The sequence below is a fragment of the Coregonus clupeaformis genome, chromosome 37 (assembly GCF_020615455.1).
Source record: "Coregonus clupeaformis isolate EN_2021a chromosome 37, ASM2061545v1, whole genome shotgun sequence".
NCBI classification, from domain to species: Eukaryota; Metazoa; Chordata; class Actinopteri; order Salmoniformes; family Salmonidae; genus Coregonus; species Coregonus clupeaformis.
The window spans coordinates 27,499,822-27,525,512 of record NC_059228.1 but is presented as its reverse complement, the minus strand read 5'-3'; the positions used below and the strand labels follow the sequence as shown (position 1 = coordinate 27,525,512).

Below are 25,691 nucleotides of genomic sequence, written 5' to 3'. Positions count from 1 at the left end.
ATTTGATTTCTCTCTAGAGAAATGGCACGTTCGGCACAAAACCCCCCAGAACTAAATGGAATTCAAGTAAATGAACCGACGTCCGGTCAATTAGTTGTTGAATAACTGAAAAACCAAAATGTTGGTTAATCGCTCAGCACTAGTGTGGGTGTGTGTGTCTGCTCGCGCAGAGACAGAAATTAATGCTCTCCTCCATAACAATTTTTTTCTATGATGTACAGAAATTTGACTTCAAATCAGCCAAATTCCCTGACTTCGACCAAACACAGGCACCAGAGTCAAATACAGTTTGAATTCAGCAAGCACAGAAACCAACACAGTTTTCCCACTCGCTGTCTTACACAATGAACTTCGTACACATCAACTCCCATAAGTATTCATTATTCATATTGGGGACTGAATTAGTAATAGTCTGGGACTTCCATTGAATCAACAGCCTTCTTATAGTAATGACATTGGAGCTGACTGAACATAATCAGACAGGATGGGTGTGTACGCTTAAGAGAGATCTATAAGGAGTGTGGGTGCATGCGTTTGTGTGCGAGTGTGCATGTGAGAGAGCAAGAGAAGGGGAGGGCACTATGAAATGAACAACGAACAAGCCGACACAGATACCACAGAATGTGGTCATAAAATGTCTCCCCTCACATAGTCAAAGAGCTCAGTGGTAGTCATTTGGTCATACGGCCCAACCGTGCGGTCATAAACCCATTAACCATCACTAAATTCCATGGATGCCAAGATAACCAGCATGACAGTCTAGACAGACAACCTGTTTCCCTGGGTGTCAAAGACGTTTACAACAGACCTCTTCCAGATGGACTAGAAAAGTGTTGCACTAAATATGTGTAAATGTGAGGGTGTGACTGTGCCTATCTAGGACAGTATTTGTTCAAAGCCAACTTCACCTGGCCTGTACACTGCTAATAAACAATGTACTACTGTATATCTGCCATAATGTTTGATGTGCAGTTAAGCAGTGAACATCTACCACAGCCCACATCCTTCCCCCTACCATGTTTCAATGAGAATAGCCAATGATTCTACATTTGTAGTATGGGCGATGGGAGTATGTGTATGATGTCTGTTTGAGAGAAAGAGAGACAGCAGATGTGTGTGGGCCCCCTAGCTATAATAATACTCATTATTCTATGACAAAAGCATGAACGGTCCCACTCACACATACAACGGGAGTCTCCACTATTTCACACCGTCAGCTAGTTTTCAGCTGACAGCACAGCGCCAGAGCAAAAGCAGACACAGGTGGACTACATAGAATACACACAATCCCTCTCTTACCCCCTACCTACATATTTTCCTCTTATTCTCTTCAACTGTAATGGAACAACACTAACATTATGTCAAACCCAACTAAGGAAGTCCCTATGCTATAATTTGAATATGTTGTGGACTGTAGAATATCTGCGAAGTTGTTTCTAGATCATCTTTGTTTTGTAATCTAGTCAACGTACTGGCCCATCTACTCTACAGGTTCCATGAATCTAGCTTACTCCATACCTAGGTTCTGGAGTTCTTCCTGACCACCTGAACTGACCTGACCAGGAAAAACTTTTTCCTGGTCAGGTCAGGTTAGCCCGGTCAACCAGACTGACCGCTGCGCTCACCATTCACAAAATTAAAAGAAACCAATAAATACATTTACTCAATAAATGTGTATTCCTTTAAATTATCTTACTCAAAAACATTTATATATTCTCCCATATAATAATCTGTACTCTTCATTCAATTTTGGCAACCCCACTGCAGTTCCGCTGCAATCCCACTAGGGGGTTGCAACCCCCACTTTGAATGCCACTGGTCTATTGTGTAACAAGGAACCACCATTTTTCCAGACCCTGGTTTAACCATTAAGGGACTGGTTTAATATACAGCTATATATCTAAACTCGCTGGCTGTCACACTGTGCGCCCACAGAACCATATAAAACTTGCTAAAATAAGTGCTTTACTGCAAATGGAGAGAGAGAGAGAGAGAGAGAGAGAGAGAGAGAGAGAGAGAGAGAGAGTGTGTGTGTGTGTTTAAATGAATGATAGAAACAGTGTGAGTGTGAGTGTGTGAGAGACAGCGAGGGAGAGCAACCCGAGACAGGTTGCTGTGTGTGATGACTGATGAATGAGGTAGTCAAGATATAGAGGGAGCAAAGATACTGCTCCCTTCACTAGGGACCTTGTGGATTTCTTTCTCAAGCACACATCTCCACCTACATCCACCAACAACCCCACAGTCTTTCCCATTATCTGCTAATAATGCAGTTTTCTGATTGATTATTCCCTATTGGAATTTGGCCTCTAGGTACACTTTAAGGCCAGAGGTCATCGTAAAGCAGGTCTTAGTACCTTGTTTCTGGGCCCAGCTCCTATGCGAGTGTGTCAGTCTCTGCAGGTATTCTTGCTAGCTAGCCATCTTTGTTTCTGAGCCTTTACTGTATCAGATGTATTTGCTGACAGAAAGGCAGGTACAGCACTCTTCCAAGACATCCTTCCCTCTGCCATGTTTCAAAGATAATAATAGCCAGTGATTATATATTTGTAGTGTGGGGGATGGGAGTATGTGTATAATATCTGTGTGTGTGTGTGTGTGTGTGAGAGAGTGAGTGAGTGAGTACGGCCCAGGCAGCTCTCTTCTTTGGTTGAGGAGATAAAGGTGTCGTTCATTTGACTGGTTGTTATATCTGTATATAAAGGCTGATGGTGGGAACCTCTAGCGGCACTGGGAGACTGGATTGAAAAGTGACAGTAGAGTGCTCTCTCTAAAATCAGCTTACATTCCCCAATCCTAAACCTTGACTGTTAAGGAATGGAGAAAACACAAAACCTTAGATCAGCGTCTCTAGGGGGCAACTTTACCCTAGCCTGTCATTCTCTCCTGTTCAACTAACCCCACCAGGTACACTCAAATAGATCTGATGTAAATCATCCCTGTTTACCTGTCCAGGGCCTTGTCTATCACATACCCTAAGATGGTGGCGCTGAGAAGGGTTCCCGTCTTGCCGGTTCCTGCTCAATTTAGCTTTTTTATGGCTATTTTTGCATTAATTATAACTTTGTTTGCTCAGATAGTTAGTGCAATAATTTCCTACGACCTACAAACGCTTCTGGATCATGAATCGGAAGCTACACACTTTTCTCAGCCTCCCAGATCTGGAATACTACATTTGCTCCTTTGTTCCCTGCACAGCGGGCTTACCTGTTGCAAGGAAAGGGGGACTCCAAGCTAGGCTGAAAAGATGGGCTACTAGGCCAGGGAATGCTGTGTCTGTTTTTACTGAGACGTGGCTTATGGACAATACACTCGACTCTGCTATTCAACCAGACGGCTTCTCCATATTGCGAATGGATCGAACGGCGACTTCGGGTAAGAGTCGGGGGGAGGGGTATGTTTCCTCAAACAATTCCTGGTGTACCGAAGTTGAAAACATCTTGAGCTCCTGTTCACCCAACCTGGAGTTTCTGATGCTGAGATGCCAACCCCACTATATGCCGAGGGAATTCACATGTATTATTATCACAGCTGTGTACATACCACCACAAGCAAACACCAAGGCGGCACTCAGCGAACTGTACAAGATTATTAGCCAGCAAGAATCCTCTCACCCGGAAGCAGTCTATTGTCACAGGTGACTTTAACCAAGCCCGTCTAAAAAAAAAATCCCCAAAATATCACCCACATGTATCCTGCCCCACAAGAGGATCCAGTGTGCTTGATCATGTATACACAAACATCTGTCGCGTACAAAGCCATCCCCCGCCCCCACTTCGGCCAATCAGATCACATCTCTGTTCCTACTCCCTGCCTACAAGCAGCAACTCAAGAGGGAACCACCAACAGAGAACAGCGAGGCGCTGGACAGAGGAGGCAGACTCAATCCTGGAGGATTGTTTTGAGAATACTGATTGGAATAGGTTCAAAGATTCCTCCACCCAGGACTCATCCATCAACATTGATGGATCGTCAGTCACAGGCTTCATTAGGAAGTGTGTTGATAATGTACTACAATACAGTGCATTCGGAAAGTATTCAGACCCCTTGACTTTTTCCACATTTTGTTATGTTACAGCCTTATTCTAAAATGGATTAAATAAATAAAAATCCTCATCAATCTACACACAATACCTCATAATGACGAAGTGAAAACAGTTTTTTACACATTTTTACAATGTTATTCAAAATAAAAAACAGATACCATATTTACATAAGTATTCAGACCCTTCGCTATGAGACTCGAAATTGAGCTCAGGTGCATCCTGTTTCCATTGATCATCCTTGAGATGTTTCTACAACTTGATTGGAGTCCACCTGTGGTAAATTCAATTGATTGGACATGACTTGGAAAGGCACACACCTGTCTATATAGTCCCACAGTTGATAGTGCATGTCAGAGCAAAAACCAAGCCATGAGATCGAAGGAATTGTCCGTAGAGCTCAGAGACAGGATTGTGTCGAGGCACAGATCTGGGAAAGGGTACCAAACAATTTCTGCAGAATTGAAGGTCCCCAAGAACACAGTGGCCTTCCATCATTATGAAATGGGAGAAGTTTGGAACCACCAAGACACTTCCTAGAGCTGGACCCCCGGCCAAACTGAGCAATCGGGGGAGAAGGGCCTTGGTCAGGGAGGTGACCAAGAACCCAATGGTCACTCTGACAGAGCTCCAGAGTTCCTCTGTGGAGATGGGAGAACCTTGTGGAAGGCCAACCATCTCTGCAGCACTCTACCAAGCAGGCCTTTATGGTAGAGTGGCCAGACAGATGCCACTCCTCAGTAAAAGGCACATGACAGCCCACTTGGAGTTTGCCAAAAGGCACCTAAAGGACTCTCAGACCATGAGAAACAAGAATCTCTGGTCTGATGAAACCAACATTGAACTCTTTGGCCTGAACATCAAGCGTCACGTCTGAAGGAAACCTGTCAGGGACTGGGAGACTAGTCAGGGTTGAGGGAAAGATGAACAGAGCAAAGTACAGAGAGATCCTTGATGAAAACCTGCTCCAGAGCGCTCAGGACCTCAGACTGGGGCGAAGGTTCACCTTCCAACAGGACAACGACCCTAAGCACACAGCCAAGACAACGCGGGAGTGGCTTCGGGACAAGTCTCTGAATGTCCTTGAGTGGCCCAGCCAGAGCCCAGACTTGAACCCGATGGACCATCTCTGGAGAGACCTGAAAATAGCTGTGCAGCGACTCTCCCCATCCAACCTGACAGAGCTTGAGAGGATCTGCAGAGAAGAATGGGAGAAACTCCCCAAATACATGTGTGCCAAGCTTGTAGCGTCATACCCTAGAAGACTCTAGGCTGTAATCTCTGCCAAAGGTGCTTCAACACAGTACTAAGTAAAGGCTCTGAATACTTATGTAAATGTTGTGTTTCAGTTTTTTATTTGTAGTACATTTGAAAGAAATTCTAAAAACCTGTTATTGCCTTGTCATTATGGGGTATTGTGTGTAGAATGATGAGGAAAACATTTTATTTAATCAATTTTAGAATAAGGCTGTAACGTAACAACATGTGGAAAAAGTCATGGGGTCTGAATACTTTCCGAATGCACTGTAACAATCCGTACATACCCCAACCAAAAACCCTGGATGAACTGAGATATCCGTACAATGTTGAGAGCCCGTACTGCGGTGTTCAATGTCAGCAGAATGAACCCCGACGAGTCGGTGGCGTGTGATGCGTACAAGGCAAGCAGATACGAGCTCCGCAAATATATTAGGGATGCAAAAAGACAACACAGACTCAAACTTGAACTGATGTTCGACAACTCAGACTTGCGTTGCATGTGGCAAGGACTACAGACTCTCAATCACAGACTACAAAGGCAAATCCAAGCCTCCCTCCCAGACGAGCTTAACACATTCTATACTTGCTTCGAGACAGATAATACCGAGCCATCCAGGAAGACTCTCACTGCTCCGGATGACCAGGTGCTTTCGCTCTCCGAGACTGACATGAGGAAAACTCTCAAAAGAGTGAATACTCACAGAGCCGCTGGCCCAGATAGCATCCCTGGCCGAGGCCTCAGAGTGTGTGCTGACCAGCTGGCGGGTGTCTTCTCGGACATCTTCAACCTGTCCCTGTCCAAGGCTCTAGTTCCCACCTGCTTTAAGGAGACCACCATTGTCCCACTGCCCAAGAAAAACAAGGTGACATGCCCAAATGACTATCGACTATCGTCGCGCTCACCTCAGTTATCATGAAGTGCTTCGAGAGGCTGGTCATGGCCCACATCAAGGCCAGCATGCCAGGCACACTGGACCCACTCCAATTTGCCTACCGTTCCAACAGATCCACGGAAGATGCCATTTCCATCGCTATTCACACGGCCATAACACATCTGGACAAGAGGAACACTTATGTGAGAATGCTATTCATGGACTACAGTTCCACAATCAACACTATTGTTCCCTCCAAGCTCAACACCAAGCTCAGAGCCCTGGGCACAACCCTCTTCAACTGGATCCTGGACTTCCTGACAGGCAGACCACAGGCTGTAAGGATTGGCAACAACACTTACTCCACACTAACTCAGCGCAGGGCCCCCCCAGGGGTGTGTCCTCAGTCCTCCGCTGTACTCCCTGTTCACCCACGACTGTGTGACTTTGCACGATAACAACTCCATCATCAAGTTTGCTTACAACACCAAGGTTGTCGGCCTGATAACCAACAACGACGAGTCAGCCTTTAGGGAGAAGGTAAGTGAACTGGCATTGTGGTGTCATGACAACAACCTGTCCCTCAACGTCAGCAAAACAAAGGAGTTGATTGTTGACTTCAGGAAGCAAAGGAGGGAACATGCCCCAATCCACATCAACGGGACTGCAGTAGAGAGTCACGAGTTTTAAGTTCCACGGCGTCCACGTCACCGAGGACTTGTCATGGACCAACACCACCACCACTCTTGAACAACAGCATCTCTACCTCCTATGCTGCCCCGGGTCCTCTCCAAATACTACCGCTGCGCCATCGAGAGTGTCCTGTTTGGTTGCATCACGGCCTGGTATGGGAATTGCTCCGTCCAAGACTGCAAGGCCCTCCAGCGGGTGGTTAAAATGGCCCAGTACATCACTGGGACTGTGCTCCCACCCATCCAAGACATCTACTCGATACGGTGCCTGAGGAAGGCACGCAGCATCATCAAGGACCCCACACACTCCAGCCACGAGCTGTTCGGGCAGACGGTATCGGAGCATGAGGTCTGATACCAACAGGCTCAGAGACTGTTTCAATCTACAAGCAATCAGACTGCTGAACACTTGAACTGGACTGACCACCTGCTCCGATTCTCCACACACACACACACACACACACACACACACACACACACACACACACACACACACACACACACACACACACACACCTACCAGACTCTTATTATACTGCTCAATTATACACTGCCCCCCATCCCCAATACACATGCAAATATTGGACTATAAATTGTGCCTTTCTGTATTATACTTATGCTAAAATGTTTATTCTACTGAGCCATTTACCTTATGTTCGTATTCTTAACTTTTTAAAAATGTATTTCTTATTGTTGTTGCATTGTCGAGAAGGAACCTGCACGTAAGCATTTTGTTGGACGATGTATACCATGTGTATCCCGTACACACAACTAATAAAAACTTGAAACATAACATCCACCACTTTACTGATGAAATGGTTTGAAGGTTGGAGAGTGCGAAAGAGAGGTAGTGAGAAAGCTTAAAAGAGTGATAGATAAACGAAAGAAGGAGAGCGCATTAGAGAGGGAGAGGAAAAGAGAAAAAGTAAGAGAGAGTGACAGAAATTGCAAGCAAAGGAAGGTGATAGACAGACCGAGTGATGGAGGGAAGAATACGTTGTTTGCGTTGTGTTCTCCCAGTCAGACTGGAGCAGAGTGGAGCACTGCTCTCTGTTCAAACCGAGTGACCCAGATACAGCTGAATTAGTGACAGCCTCAAAGAGCATAGAGAGAGAGAGAGAAAAAGTGTGTGTGTGTGTGTGTGTGTGTGTGTGTGTGTGTGTAAGACAGGAAGTGAGAGATGAAGAAAAAGAGAGAAGGGGGCAAAGAGAAAGAGGGAAATGGAAAGTGAGACAGAGAGAGAGTGCGAGTGCGAGTGAAAGAGAGAGCGAATGTCACTTTTCCTCAGACTCGCTGCTGATGACAAGCTGCTGTCTACATCTCCATTCTCCACCAAGATCTTTGCCTCTCTCATTTCCTCTTCATCCCTACCTCTTATTTCTCTCTCACTATCATACCTCCTCCCTTTCCGTTTTCATCTCTACACCTCTTTCTCTCCCGGCTACCCTTTCTTGCCACTTCAACCCTTTTCTCAATTCCAGCCACTCCCTTTCCTTTCCTCTGACCACTCTCTCTCCCCAACTCCACCAACCATCTCAACTCCATTTTCCTCTTGCCCTCTCTTGTTCCCACTCTACCTCTATACCTACGTCACACTCTCTTTAGTCTGTGTTGTCAATCAGTACCAACATCATGGTCCATATCTATAAAGTACTCCTTTGCTCTGTGCTGTTTTTAAGTGTTCTGCCATCGTGCATAGGCTCACCACAACACAACCATGTTACTCAATGAGATTATCTAGCAGACCATAGGAAAAGCACATTAGTGCCCAGATGACACTCCATACATTGCCTGTGTTCATTTGTCTCAGTGACATCTATGTAGATAGCATGTCTTTCAGGGATCACTCACCAACCCATAGGGCGTAATGGTCTGACTTAGGTAAAGTGGCAAGGCCAGTAATGTTAATGGTAGGAGATAATACATCCGCTAAGACATGTTTGCTCATATTCATTCCCATGAACGCAATGGTAAATCTAAGCGCTGGCGGTAGCGCTATAGGTTCGGGGGTGTCAGAAATATTTTTGCTATTTTCACAACCACAATTATGGGCGCAGTTGCTGGCGTTGGGTTTTGATTAATAAACAAGTTGTGTGTGTGCCCTCACTGGCCAATCAGAACGTGCTCCGTGGCTAAACGTGGTTGCTTGAAGTTGTGTATTTCTTTTATGTATTGCGTTGTCATCAACTCCAATTTTAATGTTAGCCTAGCTTGCTAAATAGCCTGCCCCATTTGCTAAATATGTTGAACATGTTTGCAGTCCATATTGTTCTAATTGCATTGCTTCAATATGGAAATACATTGTTAAACATAGGCTATAGCATTCACACTGATATAGGGGCTAGGCGTACAGTAAATTGCAGTCTGGACATTGCTCCCTGTGGGCGTATAATACAGACAAGGAAACTTAGACTATGGAGGGTTTTACACACATCTACACTTTTCACAGGAGGTGGATAAAGATACAAAATAAAGCGAATGGGGGAATGTCCACTTACCATTATACTGCTAAAAAATGTAATGTTTTATAAACATCATGAAACCATCTTACAGATCATATTTGCACTTCTCCAGCAATAGCAGACGGAATTGCATTGCATTCGAGCCATGTAGCCTACGTTCTCACCATAAACCCAAGGATGGTGAATCGTTTGGTTTTTAATCAAATTAAACGAAAAACAATCAATCTGCTTTTTAAACGAACAATAATAATTCTAAATAGGATTGGGTCAGAAGCATAATATCATAAATCGCTTATCTCATTCCATGGCACTCTGTGTGTAAAGGACATCACGCTGCTTGCTTAGCGAGTACCACTTCCTCCCGATTCGGCCCATATCTGGCTCGAACTCAGGACCTCTGCCTCACAAACACACGTGACCGCCCTCCTCAAGTGTCTTAGCCGATTGCACCACCTCAAAATCTGCAGTTGACATAGCATTATAAGAGGACTGAATAGTTCGGAAGAGCGCGTGTTAGTGGTGCGCGGGTCAGCTGTTTGTTCACCCGCACCGCCTGCATCTGCTAATAACCCATCCGCAACTGCCCGACTAGACTATATGTGATAAAGTGAAAATCTGTGGCTCGCACCAGACCCAAAGTATTCATCCCCCTTGGCGTTTTTCCTATTTTGTTGCATTACAACCTGTATTTTAAATGGACATACACAAAATAGTCCAAATTGGTTATGTGAAATGAAATAAATAACTTTTTTCAAAACATTCTAAAAAATAAATAACGGAGAAGTGGTGCATACATATGTATTCATCCCCTTTGCTATGAAGCCCCTAAATAATATCTGGTGCAACCAATTACCTTCAGAAGTCACATAATTAGTTAAATAAAGTCCACCTGTGTGCAATCTAAGTGTCACATGATCTGCCACATGATCTCAGTATATATACACATGTTCTGAAAGGCCCCAGAGTCTGCAACACCACTAAGCAAGGGGCACCACCAAGCAAACGGCACCATGAAGACCAAGGAGCTCTCCAAACAGGTCAAATTTGTGGAGAAGTACAGATCAGGGTTTGGTTATAAAAAAATATCTGAAACTTTGAACATCCCACGGAGCACCATTCAATCCATTATTAAAAAATGGAAAGAATATGGCACCACAACAACCCTGCCAAGAGAGGGCCGCCCACCAAAACTCACGGACCAGGCAAGGAGGGCATTAATCAGAGGCAACAAAGAGACCAAAGATAACCCTGAAGAGAGAGCGGAGATTGGAGTATCTGTCCATTGGACCACTTTAAGCTGTACACTCCACAGAGTTGGGCTTTATGGAAGAGTGGCCAGAAAAAAGACATTGCTTAAAGAAAAAAATAAGCAAACACAATTGGTGTTCGCCAAAAGCCATGTGGGAGAATCCCCAAACATATGGAAGAAGGTACTCTGGTCAGATGAGACTAAAATTGAGCTTTTTGGCCATCAAGGAAAACGCTATGTCTGGCGCAAACCCAACACCTCTCATCACCCCGAGAACACCATCCCCACAGTGACGCATGGTGGTGGCAGCATCATGCTGTGGAGATGTTTTTCATTGGCAGGGACTAGGAAACTGGTCAGAATTGAAGGAATGATGGATAGCGCTAAATACAGGGAAATTCTTGAGGGAAACCTGTTTCAGTCTTCCAGAGATTTGAGACTGGGATGGAGGTTCACCTTCCAGCAGGACAATGACCCTAAGCATACTGCTAAAGCAACACTCGAGTGGTGTAAGGGGAAACATTTAAATGTCTTGGAATGGCCTAGTCAAAGCCCAGACCTCAATGCAATTGAGAATCTGTGGTATGACTTAAACATTGCTGTACACCAGCGGAACCCATCCAACTTGAAGGAGCTGGAGCAGTTTTGCCTTGAAGAATGGGCAAAAATCCCAGTGGCTAGATGTGCCAAGCTTATAGAGACATACCCCAAGAGACTTGTAGCTGTAATTGCTGCAAAAGGTGGCTCTACAATGTATTGACTTTGGGGGGGTGAATAGTTATGCACGCTCAAGTTTTCTGTTTTTTTGTCTTATTTCTTGTTTGTTTCACAAGAAAAAATATTTTGCATCTTCAAAGTGGTAGGCGTGTTGTTTAAATCAAATGATACAAACCCCCAAAAATGCCATTTTAATTCCAGGTGGTAAGGCAACAAAATAGGAAAAATGCCAAGTGGGGTGAATACTTTCGCAAGCCACTGTAGAAGATGAGCTGTAGGCTAGTCCGAGACGGCGTAACAATTGTTTTTACTGGGGGTGCAGGATTGTTTTTGCCTAATTCAGATGTAGTGTATGTTCCTGCTTATAATTTCTGACATTTTGGTAGGTCAACTTGTTTATAATTTGATACTAGAAGACTAAATAAACCCTTGCTCATCAGAATGTCATATATCGATAGAATTAATGCTTTAATTTAGTTTACATCGGTAAAGAGAAAATGCAAGAAAAAAAAAAATGAAAAAGATTCTGTGCAAAATGTCCAAATGACATCAGTTTGACCGGTTGTAAGGAAATAGAAAGCTGTGAAAACGACCCAACATGTAGGCCTATGTTTCTGATAAGATTTCAGTTCGGCTTTGATGCATATTTAATGTGGTTGAAAAATACTATCAGCTTTTATGACGCTGATAAAGATAGTACCTCTACAGACGATATCTAATTGCATTCCCATTCTCTCAAGATGCTGAAATAATTAAATAATATTTCTACAATCCTGTTCCCTTGTCAAAATATTGGTTACATTTGGTCTATAATTTTACTGAAAGAAATGCTTAATTCTGCAGTTCATATTAAGGCTAAGTCAGTGTCAAGATTTCTGTTTCCATTTAACCATTATCATCTGAACAGTAGGCTACAGTTACATTGATGTGCCATAGGTCTTTTTGAAGTAACTGTGCGACTGTCAAATTTGTATAGCGCCTCAATCATCACACATAACATAGCTGCCACTGCTATCATCCTTTTACGACTTCACCAAATCTTTCCCAAACATTACTTTTCTGGCCCTCCCTTCTCTTTATTTTCAACTCTCCATTTCGCAGCTTTTTTCTTATTGAATTAAACTTACTACAGAGACATTGTCCTTTTGGCATCCGTGGATCGACTTAAACTTTTTCTGCCCATTCCCAAAAGCATTTGGCGATTGCCGTGTAGGCTATTTGGCATACATAAGTTTATGCTTACACACTAATGCCAGATAGCCTCAAATAATGAAAGAAAAACCTCAATGTAGCCTTAAAATATAAATTGCACAAGAATGATACATTTATGGATTTAAGGTATTATTTTCACTTCAATCAACCCCCCCACCACCTACCCGCCCTTCATCCACACAATATTTAATGACCCTAAACCCGCACGAGCCAGTGATATAACTGTAGGGCCTGTTGGTTATGAGTCAACCCGGGTATCACTAGCACGCATATCTTTGGTAGCCTAATCGGACGAGGGGCGCTCTTTGAAAATGGGGATGGATAGCCTACTCAAACAAGCTAAATGAAGGTATGCAGGTATGTGAATTGTGAATAATGAAAAAGCAGGAGGGCAAAAACCTCCAAATTATTTAAAAGCACTCTCAGTAGACCATTTAAACCCCCTTTATTCATAGGCTAGTTGGCTAATGACCAGGATAAAAAAGATGCACCTATGCAATGCTGCTAAACCAGCCTTGATTAAGGGGAGGTTAGGCAAAATGGGGGGAAACCAAGTATTTTTTATTTTTGGGGGAAATTCACAGACACAAAATGCAGATCTCTTCCAAGGGCACTGTGCATCATGGCTGGATAGGCTGTGCTTCCGCTCTCAAAATCCATTCCATCCTCAACTGCATTACTGTTGAGACTGGTTTTTTGTGGGTCTTAAAACTTCTCATTAGCCTGCATGAAATTGTCACTTTTGCACGTGTTTTTAAGGACACACCTCAAATATTGCCACCCCTCCCATCTCAGCGCAAGTGAGCTGATGTTAGACAGGTAAATTGCCGAACCTGGCATTAGGTCTGGAAAATGCCAGTGTGCCAGCTTTACATGACGAAATTGCAAATTAACGTGCGTTTGACAATTGCGCCTCCTTACCGCCAGACAAAAATAGAGCCCTATGTGTAATTATTATATTGCTTTGTTTTTTAAAAAGGGGCTAAATGGAAAGAAATAGGAGCAGATGGAGGAGGAAGAGAGTGAGGGACGTGAAGGGGTTGATGCTATACGGGAGACAGAGTAAACACTGTCCACACACAGGCAGGCACGCAGGCACACATGCACAATTTGTTGGTGTGGGTTCATGATGACTGACAGTCAGCCCTGAAAAACATCACTATACTCTGAGGAAGGGAATAAGCACCATCTGACAGCACAATCAATGGTCAAGTTTACAATCGCTGACACTGCCATCTTATCAGTGGAGGAAAATATCAGCATTCATACAGGTGCTTGACAACATAGATACCACAGAGCATCAGCACCTTGGTTCTGTAGAAAGGTAGTGGATGATGGATGATGTAATGTACGCCTACTTTGACAATCTGGAAGAGTGTTATAATAATCCAATCCATTACATCAGTATACGCGTAAATAAAATAATGTAATAAGGTAAATAAGAGGTGCACCAGAGTGTGTCATTGATACAATAGTGTGTTGTTTATTACCTCCAAATAGCTTACAAGTGATTAGACATCAAGGCACACCTTTGCCATGTCAGTGATTGGTTTTCTTTGACATATTCAGTCACAACTAACATTCAACTTTGAGCTTGCTTCCCTAAGATAAAACCTAATTCTGTAGTTGGTAAGTAGCATTATGTGAAATCTAAAATATTTCGTTTTATGATCTCTCTTGCTTTGACATTTCATAGTATTGTGATATTCTTGGTATTTTTTTTTGACCTTGCAAGAACGTGAAGTGTTTCACTTTTCTCCACTTTTCGTTCAGTTGTGATCAAATATCATATTATGGTCATGTTCAGTTTCTCATTTTCAATTCCTCTCCATATTGGACAGAGAATTTTCAACACACGTTAGAAATTCGGCGACAGAGCAATAGACACGCAGCTGGGTTGTTCTTGAATTACGGTGGCATTTGGGCATGACATTTTTTTTTAAAAGAGCTTAATTTTTCAAGATGTTTATTTATTTAAATGTATTTTTCCTTACATCTTCCCATACTAAATCAACCAATATTGTAGCTTAATGACTTTTTACCATTATAATAACATTGTGCCATCAGTAGGAGTAGTAACACCAATGATGGTAACGCCAATGTGACATTTTTGGTAAATGAGGATTTTCTTAAATGGCGAAAATGCTCAAATCTAATGTAAGCAATTATTTCAAAATAATTTACTAAAGTGATATGATTAATAATTTAGCTCACAATGTTATTTCCCTTTATTTAAATTGAGCAACACCAAGTAACACTTTGGATTTAGATAAGAAATGATCAATGGAATCCTCAAATTTATGGCATACTAAAATGGTGTGATTAGCTAATAATTATATTTAATATAGACCCCTCCCCCGATAACAGTTTGCCACTGGAGAGTATGCTCAAGGTCCTTGTATATCTTTGTAATGAGTGATTTTCAAGGTGGTAACATCAATTACATAAAACTGAGGGACACACATTATACTAGTAAAATGTATTTTTAATAGCATTCATTATTTTTATTGATCTATACCATATGTGTCAAACTCATTCCATGGAGGGCCTAGTGTCTGCAGGTTTTTGTTTTTTCCTTTCAATTAAGCCCTAGACAATCAATCAATCAATTTTTTTTATATATATATTTTTTTTACATCAGCAGATTTCACAAAGTGCTATACAGAAACCCAGCCTAAAATCCCAAACAGCAAGCAATGCAGATGTAGACAACCAGGTGTGGGGAGTTCCTTACTAATTGGTGACCTTAATTCATCAATCAAGTACAAGGGAGAAGCGAAAACCTGCAGACACTCTGCCCTCTGTGGAATGAGTTTGACACCTTTGCTTTAACTTAACCTTAACTCCTAGCCTAGATAACGTTAGCCACCTAGCTAACATTATCATTAATCCCCTAGACAACGTTAGCCACAACAAATTGGAATTTGTAACATATCATACATTTTTCAAAATCGTAAAGCTTTGCAAATTCCAGTTCTATTTGTTGTAACTAATTTATGCATAATCCTTGCTTTAGGCCTACATAACAAAGACCACTCTTATGGAAACTAAAAGCTCACACTCCAACCTGGTCTCAGAACATTTCATATTATTGTGTACGTAAATTGCCAAAATCCATTTAGTATGATATGTTATGTTTCGTATGGTATGTATTAATTTGTTGATGTCCATCACCCATTTCGTATGATACGTTACGAATTACAATTTGTTTTATATGTAAGGAATTTGTAAAACATTCGATATGTTATGAATTCTAGATAGGTGGCTAACGTTATCTAGCTGGTTAATGTTAGCTAGGCTAGGGGTTATGTTAGGGTTAAGTTTGGAGTTAGGTTAAAGGGTTAAGGTTAAGGTAGGGGAAGTGTTAGCTAACTTGCTAAGTAGTTGCAAAGTAGCTAAAAAGTAGTAATTAGTTGAAAAATTGCTAATTAGCTAAAATGCTAAAGTTGTCTGTGATGAGATTCGAACTCACAACCTTTGGGTTACTAGACGTTCACGTTATACGCCCGACCAACCACCCTACTTTAATTTTTGCCTTAAGTTACCATCTGTCTTATGTAACCATCAGTGGCAATTGTAGCATGTAATTCTTGGTGGGGCAAACAAAAAACTCAATGTGGGATGCATGCCAGCAAAGCCATAACACAACACAACACTAAACAATACATTAATTGCACTATAACGGTGACAAACGGTGCCCACAAACTGTTAGGGCCTACATAAAGCTGTCCCAACAGCAGAGTCCCAACAGCAGTCCCAACACCATACCACTGCTACACCTGGCTAACAGCGGAGCTTTGTCTGGCAGCAAAACAGTTCAATCTGCCTAATTTATTGCATTTTTAAAAAACATAGCTGATATGGCTAACTTGCTTAAACAAATGTGGTTTCTACTGACAATTGAGATGTACAAACTATGGCATAAGGGGACGACAAGCGGATAAGAGGCAATCCGTAATTTCGATTAAGAAATTCATGAGTGAGCTAGGACGGACATAGTCAATATAACTATTTGTTCAGCACTTATGAAATGTACAGCGACAGAATTCAGAACATGGGCTGTTCTTACAGTGTTCTCCCTGTACACCAAGTCAGAACCGTAGGATAAATAAAGGGGGCGTATAAGCAGACAATGAAAGCTCTTACAATATTCGATGATTACGTTTCTCTAAAACAGATTATAGGCTACATGTGCACCACCAAGTCGGAACAGTAGGCAAAATTAAGAGGGGAAAATAGACCAAATTATTAGGGTGAGGCACATGGGCTACTAACAGTTTACTACACAACATACACATAGTATTACTTTCTTAGCTACAGTATACACTACCGGTCAAAAGTTTCAGAACACCTACTCATTCAAGGGTTTTTCTTTATTTTTTACTATTTTCTACATTGTAGAATAATAGTGAAGACATCAAAACTATGAAATAATACATATGGAATCATGTAGTAAACAAAAAAGTGTTAAACAAATCCAAATATATTTTATATTTGAGATTCTTCAAATAGCCACCCTTTGCACACTCTTGGCATTCTTTCAACCAGCTTCATGAGGTAGTCACCTCGAATGCATTTCAATTAACAGGTGTGCCTTTTTAAAAGTTAATTTGTGGAATGTCTTTCCTTCTTAATGCGTTTGAGCTAATCAATTGTGTTGTGACAAGGTAGGGGGGGTATACAGAAGATAGCCCTATTTGGTAAAATACCAAGTCCATATTATGGCAAGAACAGCTCAAATAAGCAAAGAGAAACGACAGTCCATCATTACTTTAAGACATGAAGGTCAGTCAATACAGAACATTTCAAGAACTTTGAATGAAACTGGCTTTCATGAGGACCGCCACAGGAATGGAAGACCCAGAGTTACCTCTGCTGCAGAGGATAAGTTCATTAGAGTTACCAGCCTCAGAAATTGCAGCCCAAATAAATGCTTCACAAAGTTCAAGTAACAGACACATCTCAACATCAACTGTTCAGAGGAGAGTGTGTGAATCAGGCCTTCATGGTCGGATTGCTGCAAAGAAACCACTACTAAAGGACACCAATAAGAAGAGACTTGCTTGGGCCAAGAAACATGAGCAATGGACATTAGTCCGGTGGAAATTTGTCCTTTGGTCTGGAGTCCAAATTTGAGATTTTTGGTTCCAACCGCCGTGTCTTTGTAAGACGCGGTGTGGGTGAACGGATGATCTCTGCATGTGTATTTCCCACCGTAAAGCATGGAGGAGGAGGTGTTATGGTGTGGGGGTGCTTTGCTGGTGACAGTGTCTGTGGTTTATTTAGAATACCACAGCATTATGCAGCAATATGCCATCCCATCTGGTTTGGGCTTTTTGGGACTATCATTTGTTTTTCAACAGGACAATGACCCAACACACCTCCAGGCTGTGTAAGGGCTATTTCACCAAAAAGGAGAGTGATGGAGTGCTGCATCAGATGACCTGGCCTCCACAATCCCCTGACCTCAACCAAATTGAGATGGTTTGGGATGAGTCGGACCGCAGAGTGAAGGAAAAGCAGCCAACAAGTGCTCATCATATGTGGCAACTCCTTCAAGACTGTTGAAAAAGCATTCCAGGTGAAGCTGGTTGAGAGAATGCCAAGAGTGTGCAAAGCTGTCATCAAGGCAAAGGGTGGCTATTTGAAGAATCTCAAATAGAAAATATATCTTGATTTGTTTAACCTCTACGGGATCGGTGTCCCGTATACGGGACAGTTGAGCTAACGTGCGCTAATGTGATTAGCATGACTGTTGTAAGTAATAGTAAACTTTCCAGGACATTGATATGTCTTAAATGGGCAGAAAGCTTAAATTCCTGTTAATCTAACTGCACTGTCCAATTTACAGTAGCTATTACAGTGCAAAAATACCATGCTATTGTTTGAGGAGAGTGCACAACAATAAAAAATGTATCACGACAACTGGTTTGATACATTCACCTCTGAAGGTAAATAATGTACTTACATTCAGTAATCTCGCTCTAATTTGAGATAAAATGTAGCATAGTTTTGCTTGATAAAATCAATTTTTATATTCAAATGTAGGAACTGGGTTCTACAGTTTGAACCCCTGCTGTCTCTGGCTCCACACCCACCCCGCCCGGCCATCTAGATGTGTGAAAGTTAGTGTATAAGCTAATGTTCCATCATGTATGACGTTCCTGGGAGTGTGTAAACTTACATTTTGTATTACCATATCATTTTTGTATGTTCTCTATAGTTATGTACTTGAAAATGAATCAATTGACCAATTCGGCACATTTGGGCAGACTTGAAACAAAATAGTCCAGTATTGCTATGCTTCACTGGATCAATCTGAAACTTTGCACACACACTGCTGCCATCTAGTGGCCAAAATCTAAATTGTGCCTAAACTGCAATATTATATTGTGGGCTTTCTCTTGCTTTTCAAAGATGATGGAACTAAAACAAAATAGAAAACACATGTTTTTTTGTTTGTATTATCTTTTACAGATCTAATGTGTTATATTCTCCTACATTAATTTCACATTTCCACAAACTTCAAAGTGTTTCCTTTCAAATGGTGTCAATAATATGCATATGCTTGCTTCAGGTCCTGAGCTAAAGCCAGTTAGATTTGGGTCCTTAAGAGGTTAACACTTTTTTGGTTACTACATGATTCCATATGTGTTATTTCATACTTTTGATGTCTTCACTATTATTCTACAATGTAGAAAATAGTAACAAATAAAGAAAAAACTTGGATGAGTAGGTGTCCTAAAACTTTTGACCGGTAGTGTACATATCTCCCTGGTATATTACATCATTTATGCAGCAGCATACAATACATTTTTGGACTCACCTGAACAGGAAGGTGGCGCGGCGGTCCTTCGTGGGCAAATTTTGTCATCAAACTTTGTCATCAAAGTCTGGCATACTCTGGATTTATGGTGCTTTCAAGACAACTGGGAACTCAGAAAAAAACAAGGTTGAATCATGATGATGTCAGTGATCTTCAGGTAGAAGCTCTAGAAAGAGGCCCAAGTTCCGGATTTACAATTCCGAGTTGGATGTTCAAAACATATTTTCCCAGTCGGAGCTCGTTTTTTCAGAGTTCCCAGTGTCTTGAACTCACTGAAGGCAGATTTTGCAGTTCCAAGTTAACAGTTGTTTTGAGCGCGGCACAAATCATGCTTCATTGACAGCATGGCCAATGTTGAATGTTTATCATTTTAAGCTTGGAAAATAGACCCTTAATCCCAGACTTGGGACCACACAGCCACTCCACTGAATAGCATGCTAGTCATTGCTTTGCAATGCTTGCAGTTAGCGACTGATTCCTTCCAAACCACTCATTGTTGGATTTGCAATTTCCAACTTGTTGTGTAATGTTTATGTCCAATGGCCGATGAGCACCGATACATTTTATCTATAATTTCTCTCATTATTTCTCTTCATATTACAAGGATTAAAAAGGATTTGCCAGTTGATTGTCGACTTGATTCATGATGATGACTGCTAGCTAAGATTTGGAAAGTATGATGTTGACATGATCAATCCAATCAAAGCTACTCTAGATATAACGTGATTTGACATCATTTTATCTGTGGCCAATGACCTTGAGCCATATTGGATGGGCACTTCTAATGTAACTCTATGGCAGCACCCAAGGGGCTTGAATTTTCGAGCTCTACCCTTAGACTTGGCGGTGACGTTGTGTCCTCATGAGTGACAGAACACTGAGCCAATCATGGTGTAACTAGAGAACATTACAAACAGCTACGCTACGTATTTTCTGCTAGCTGCCCCACCACCACAGAAAGCACTGAGCTAGGCTGAAACACCTGCATTTTGGAGCTGTCTTACTCAAGAAAGCAAAAAAGCGGCTTCATTAACTCAATTAATTTATTATTTTTTATTATTGTTTGCAAACTGATATGTGACACGTATTAATGCCAAAATAACATGCAAAACAGGCAAGCCCCAAAAATGTTTTTATTTTTAGCTAAAAATGTGGGGCTCAAAACAGGCCCACCTGCCCTGAATGACGGGTCGCCACTGGTAACCATACCAAATGTAACATTTCAGTGTACCTGATGTACGTTTCCTATGTTAGGTCTAGTATATGAGACCAGGCTGCACACTCAGACGATGAAGTGCAAACTCACTGGGAGGAAATGCATGCACTCAGAAACATCATAGCCTACTAAAACTGATATTATTGAACAAAGTTCTAGCATCGCTGCCGATATGTCCATTCTTAGGAGCCTCACACAATAGTTAAACTCAATATAAACACTCTCCCAAACGATTGCAAATAGGCAACTGTTCAACAAGACATTCTGGCAACAAGCATCTCACCTGCTTTCTCGGCCATACACGAGAGCCCCGTTACTAGCACGAGCAGCACCCCAATGAAGCACATCTGCACACAGAGCAACTCCTTTCGCTTTTTCCGCCGAGATTTGGTCTTCTGCTGGTTCAGCATCACTTGAAGCGGCCTACACCGCACCCGGACGGTCCCGGGCATCATGCCAAAAGCTATCCCATCCATGGAGAAGTTTTCACGGTGACAAGGCTTCTTGGAACCCGGAAAGAGAACGTGGAGGAAAGCCGGGAGAAAGAGGGGTTCGGAAAGTTAGACAACGTAAGAGGTGGGCTGTCGACGGGTGAAAGACAATGTTGGTATGCTATCTTGCGTCGGTTGCGATGTTGTCTTCTATATTACTTCGGACCGAAGTGTTGTTGTGAGTCGTGGCTTTTGCGAGAGGACGGAGCACTCCATGGATGCGTCAGTTTGGTGCCAGTTCTCGCAGGACACTGTCTGCAGCAAGGCTGGGGATGTTGAAGAGAGAGCTCGGAAAGGAAAGGAAAGGAGGGGGGAGGAGAGTGTGTGTGTGTGTGTGAGAGAGAGAGAGAGAGAGACACACACACACACAGAGAGAGAGTGAGAGAGAGAGAGAGAGACCATTGTAAATACAACCAATATTTTTTTTTTTTGCCCTTTTGTACTTTAACTATTTGCACATCGCTACAACACTGTATATAGACATAATATAACATTTGAAATGTCTTTATTCTTTTGGAACTTGTGTGAGTGTAATATTTACTATTCACTTTCTATTATTTATTTCACTTTTGTTTATCCATTTCACTTGCTTTGGTAATGTAAACATATGTTTCCCATGCCAATAAAGCCCCTTGAATTGAATTGAATTGAGAGAAAGAGAGAGAGAGCGAGAGATTATAAAGCTATAGCCAACAGAAATTGCCCTTGGACAATGCAGTGAGAGGGGGAGAAAGGACTGAGCGAGAGAGATGGGCGACTGGGCACCAATTATTTTATTTTTTTACAAGGTTTACATTTTTTATGATTTCATGTTGTATTCAGGATAGTTGACAATTCAATCAAATGTAAATCAACACTAGACGTTGAACTGACGTCTGTGCCCAGTGGGATACATTTTTGAAGCAGCAGGCGTTATTTGGAACAAAAAATACACGCTCATCGTTGCCCTCTCCTGGATGAAGTAGGATTATATTCCATAGTTTCTTTCAGCTAGCCTATTGCAGTAGATCCGTTTGGCAATGGACGGCTATTTGGACATTATAAATCCTTTGCATGAGAATGGCAGGCACCCATAAGTGCACACACACACACACACACACACACACACACACACACACACACACACACACACACACACACACACACACACACACACACACACACACACACACACTGTGGGTGAATGTCAATCTAAACACTCAATCGAACACTGCACCACTCTCCTCTCTTTTCCTTCATTATCTCATTATCTCATAATCACTAGTTGACCTCTTCTAACCTGGTGAGTCCCAGCATACACCCACACCACTCTGCCTTTGATGCATTCCACTCATCAGCAGGTTCATGTCCAGTATCAGCCTCCATACAGTCTGTAGTATAAAGGAGTCAGCCTCAGGTTGACCCCCTGTTGTTCAGTCTATGTTGGGCAGTGATACTTGATAATGTCATTAATGAAATACATTTATCTCCACATTTGTATGGCGCCTAGATACACATTGACCTATCCAAATATAACATAGCACACCACTTCAAGAGATAGTTAACCCAAATGTTATAATTGCATTACCTTGTAGTTATGGAGGAAGAGAGACAATGATAAGCATTGAATAATTCACAGCCACCACTAGCAGAACGCATTGGAATGAGATAGAGACCCAGGTTTCAGGTTGTCTAGTGCTGATTTATGTGGGAGATTGTTGTCGTATGATGAACAGGAAGTAGTCAGGGACAAGCATGAGTGGGACAGTGACACATTTAGCTATCATGCACTGCTTCATGCCACATTTACCAATTTACAAAGAAACCTCACTAGCACTTCCCAGTAATGGTTAAACTTCTGTCACTTGGATATTGGTCCCTATAGGCAATATCCTGTGTGCTACTAGTCCCTGCGTCACTCATCAGTGATATGTCTCAGCTATTGATGAAGTGAACCTCTCTCATTGATTCTGTGGGGCTTTAGATCAGCATAGGTTGCAGTGAAGCATATAGAGGTGTGCGTGTCTCTCTCTCGCTCTGTGTGTGTGTGTGTGTGTGTGTGTGTGTGTGTGAGAGAGAGAGTGTGTGTATATATGTATGTAGGTGTATGTGTGTGTGTGTGTGTGTGTGTGTGTGTGTGTTTGTGCATCTATCTCTCACACCAGAGTACAGTGAGGGAAGGAACGAGAGTCTATGGCATTAACAATACATTGAATTGTTGAATATTTACCATAACACCTGCTCGAAAAATAAAGACTAGTCTGCTACTGGTAAAAAACTGTGATGTTGCATATTCATTGTTTATTCACATAACAGACAGTGTGGAGCTATACAATGAAAAGGATGTACCATGTACAGTATTAGAGTGGTGCAGCAACCCAGAGCCCCTGAACACATTGCATGCACATCCAAACACTCCCTTATTCACTCACTCACTCACTCTCTCTCCACACACACACACACACACATTAGGGTCGCGATACTACAATGCCTGATTTTCCTTGGCAAAAAGGAAAACACAAAGCAGACTTAACATTTGGTCCTTTAAGAAACCTACAGTATGTAAAATATTGAGTTATATAGCTTGGAAAATAATCATGTGATTCTGGGTGACAACATAAGGCTGTTTGTTTCCAACATTAGGACTGTTTTCCTCAGGAAATGCAATCTGCTTCATGTTTCGTTTCCTTGCCATGATACCTCGGAGTATCGCAATACTGGTATCATGACAACCCTAATGCACACACTGTAGAAAGACAGGATAGCATGTGTGTATGTGTGTGTGTGTGTAGAGAGTGTGAGTGAGTGAATAAGGGAGTGTTTGGATGTGCATGAGATGTGTTCAGGGGCTCTGGGTTGTTGCTCTACTCTAATACTGTACATGGCACATCCTTTTCATTGTATCGCTCCGTACTGTCTGTTATGTGAATAAACAATGAATATGCAGTATCCCAGTGTCACAGTGTTTGACCCCACACACCTGGTTACTCAGACACTTTGCTAAGCATAGTCCAGCCCTGTAGCATGATGTTTTGAGGCAGGCCCACAATCCCCTCTGTCCGTCTGTTCCTAATGGAGACATGAGAACGTGTGACCCTGACACTGTAGTCTAATATTAGGCAGGGTAATAACTTTCTCTCTCTGTCCTTCACGCCTCTCAACAGTTTCATTAGAAGACAGCCTGCAGCAGTGCCTGTTGCTTGGTTTGCTTCCCAAACATCTTACCTGCTGTGACCCATCTAAAACCATGTACGGGTGTCTGTGTGTGTGTGTGCATGCGTGCGTGCGTGTGTGTGTGCGCGTGTGTGCGTTTGAAGACACCTGATTTGATTAATGTAAGAGAGAGAGAATGGCTTGACGTGCTAATATTGATTGTCTCCAACTACAGAAGCAGTATTGACAATTACCTCTACAGTATGTTTCTCATACATGTTCATTAATTTAACCCTTGTTACAAGATGCTGTGGTCTCGATTTGTTCTAAAACAGACCCATATACAATTAAGAACCCTTGTTCTTTTCATGACATAGACTGACCAGGTGAATCCAGGTGAAAGCTATGATCTCTTGTTGATGTCACTTATTAAATCCATTTCAATCAGTGTAGATGAAGGGGAGGAGACAGGTTAAAGAAGGATTTTTAAACCTTGAGACAATTCAGACATTCAGGATTGTGTATGTGTGCCATTCAGAGGGTGACTGGGCGAGACAAAACATGTAAGTGCCTTTAAACGGTGTATGGTAGTACAGTGAGGGAAAAAAGTATTTGATCCCCTGCTGATTTTGTACGTTTGCCCACTGACAAAGAAATGATCAGACTATAATTTTAATTGTAGGTTTACTTGAACAGCGAGAGACAGAATAACAACAAAAAAATCCAGAAAAACGCATGTCTAAATGTTATACATTGATTTGCATTTTAATGAGGGAAATAAGTATTTGACCCCACTGCAAAACATGACTTAGTACTTGGTGGCAAAACCATTGTTGGCAATCACAGAGGTCAGACGTTTCTTGTAGTTGGCCACCAGGTTTGCACACATCTCAGGAGGGATTTTGTCCCACTCCTCTTTGCAGATCTTCTCCAAGTCATTAAGGCTTCGAGGCTGACGTTTGACAACTCGAACCTTCAGCTCCCTCCACATATTTTCTATGGGATTAAGGTCTGGAGACTGGCTAGGCCACTCCAGGACCTTAATGTGCTTCTTCTTGAGCCACTCCTTTGTTGCCTTGGCCGTGTGTTTTGGTTCATTGTCATGCTGGAATACCCATCCACAACCCATTTTCAATGCCCTGGCTGAGGGATAGAGGTTCTCACCCAAGATTTGACGGTACATGGCCCCGTCCATCATCCCTTTGATGCGGTGAAGTTGTCCTGTCCCCTTAGCAGAAAAACACCCCCAAAGCATAATGTTTCCACCTCCATGTTTGATGGTGGGGATGGTGTTCTTGGGGTCATAGGCAGCATTCCTCCTCCTCCAAACACGGCGAGTTGAGTTGATGCCAAAGAGCTCCATTTTGGTCTCATCTGACCACAACACTTTCACCCAGTTCTCCTCTGAATCATTCAGATGTTCATTGGCAAACTTCAGACGGGCCTGTATATGTGCTTTCTTGAGCAGGGTGACCTTGTGGGCGCAGTCCTTCACGGCGTAGTGTGTTCCCAATTGTTT

At 42.2% G+C, this 25,691-nt stretch overlaps 1 protein-coding gene across 1 annotated transcript in view; it reads right to left on the bottom strand.

Moving 5' to 3' along the window:
* The window catches only part of slc24a3 (solute carrier family 24 member 3), a 115,159-nt gene extending 93,867 nt beyond the window's left edge, over positions 1-21,292 (bottom strand). Inside the window, exon 1 of the mRNA XM_041866847.2 lies at positions 20,833-21,292. Coding sequence (XP_041722781.2) covers positions 20,833-21,025 — 193 coding nt within the window. The 5' untranslated portion in view covers positions 21,026-21,292. The remainder of the gene's footprint in view (positions 1-20,832) is intronic.
* Positions 21,293-25,691: the final 4,399 nt, after the last annotated feature.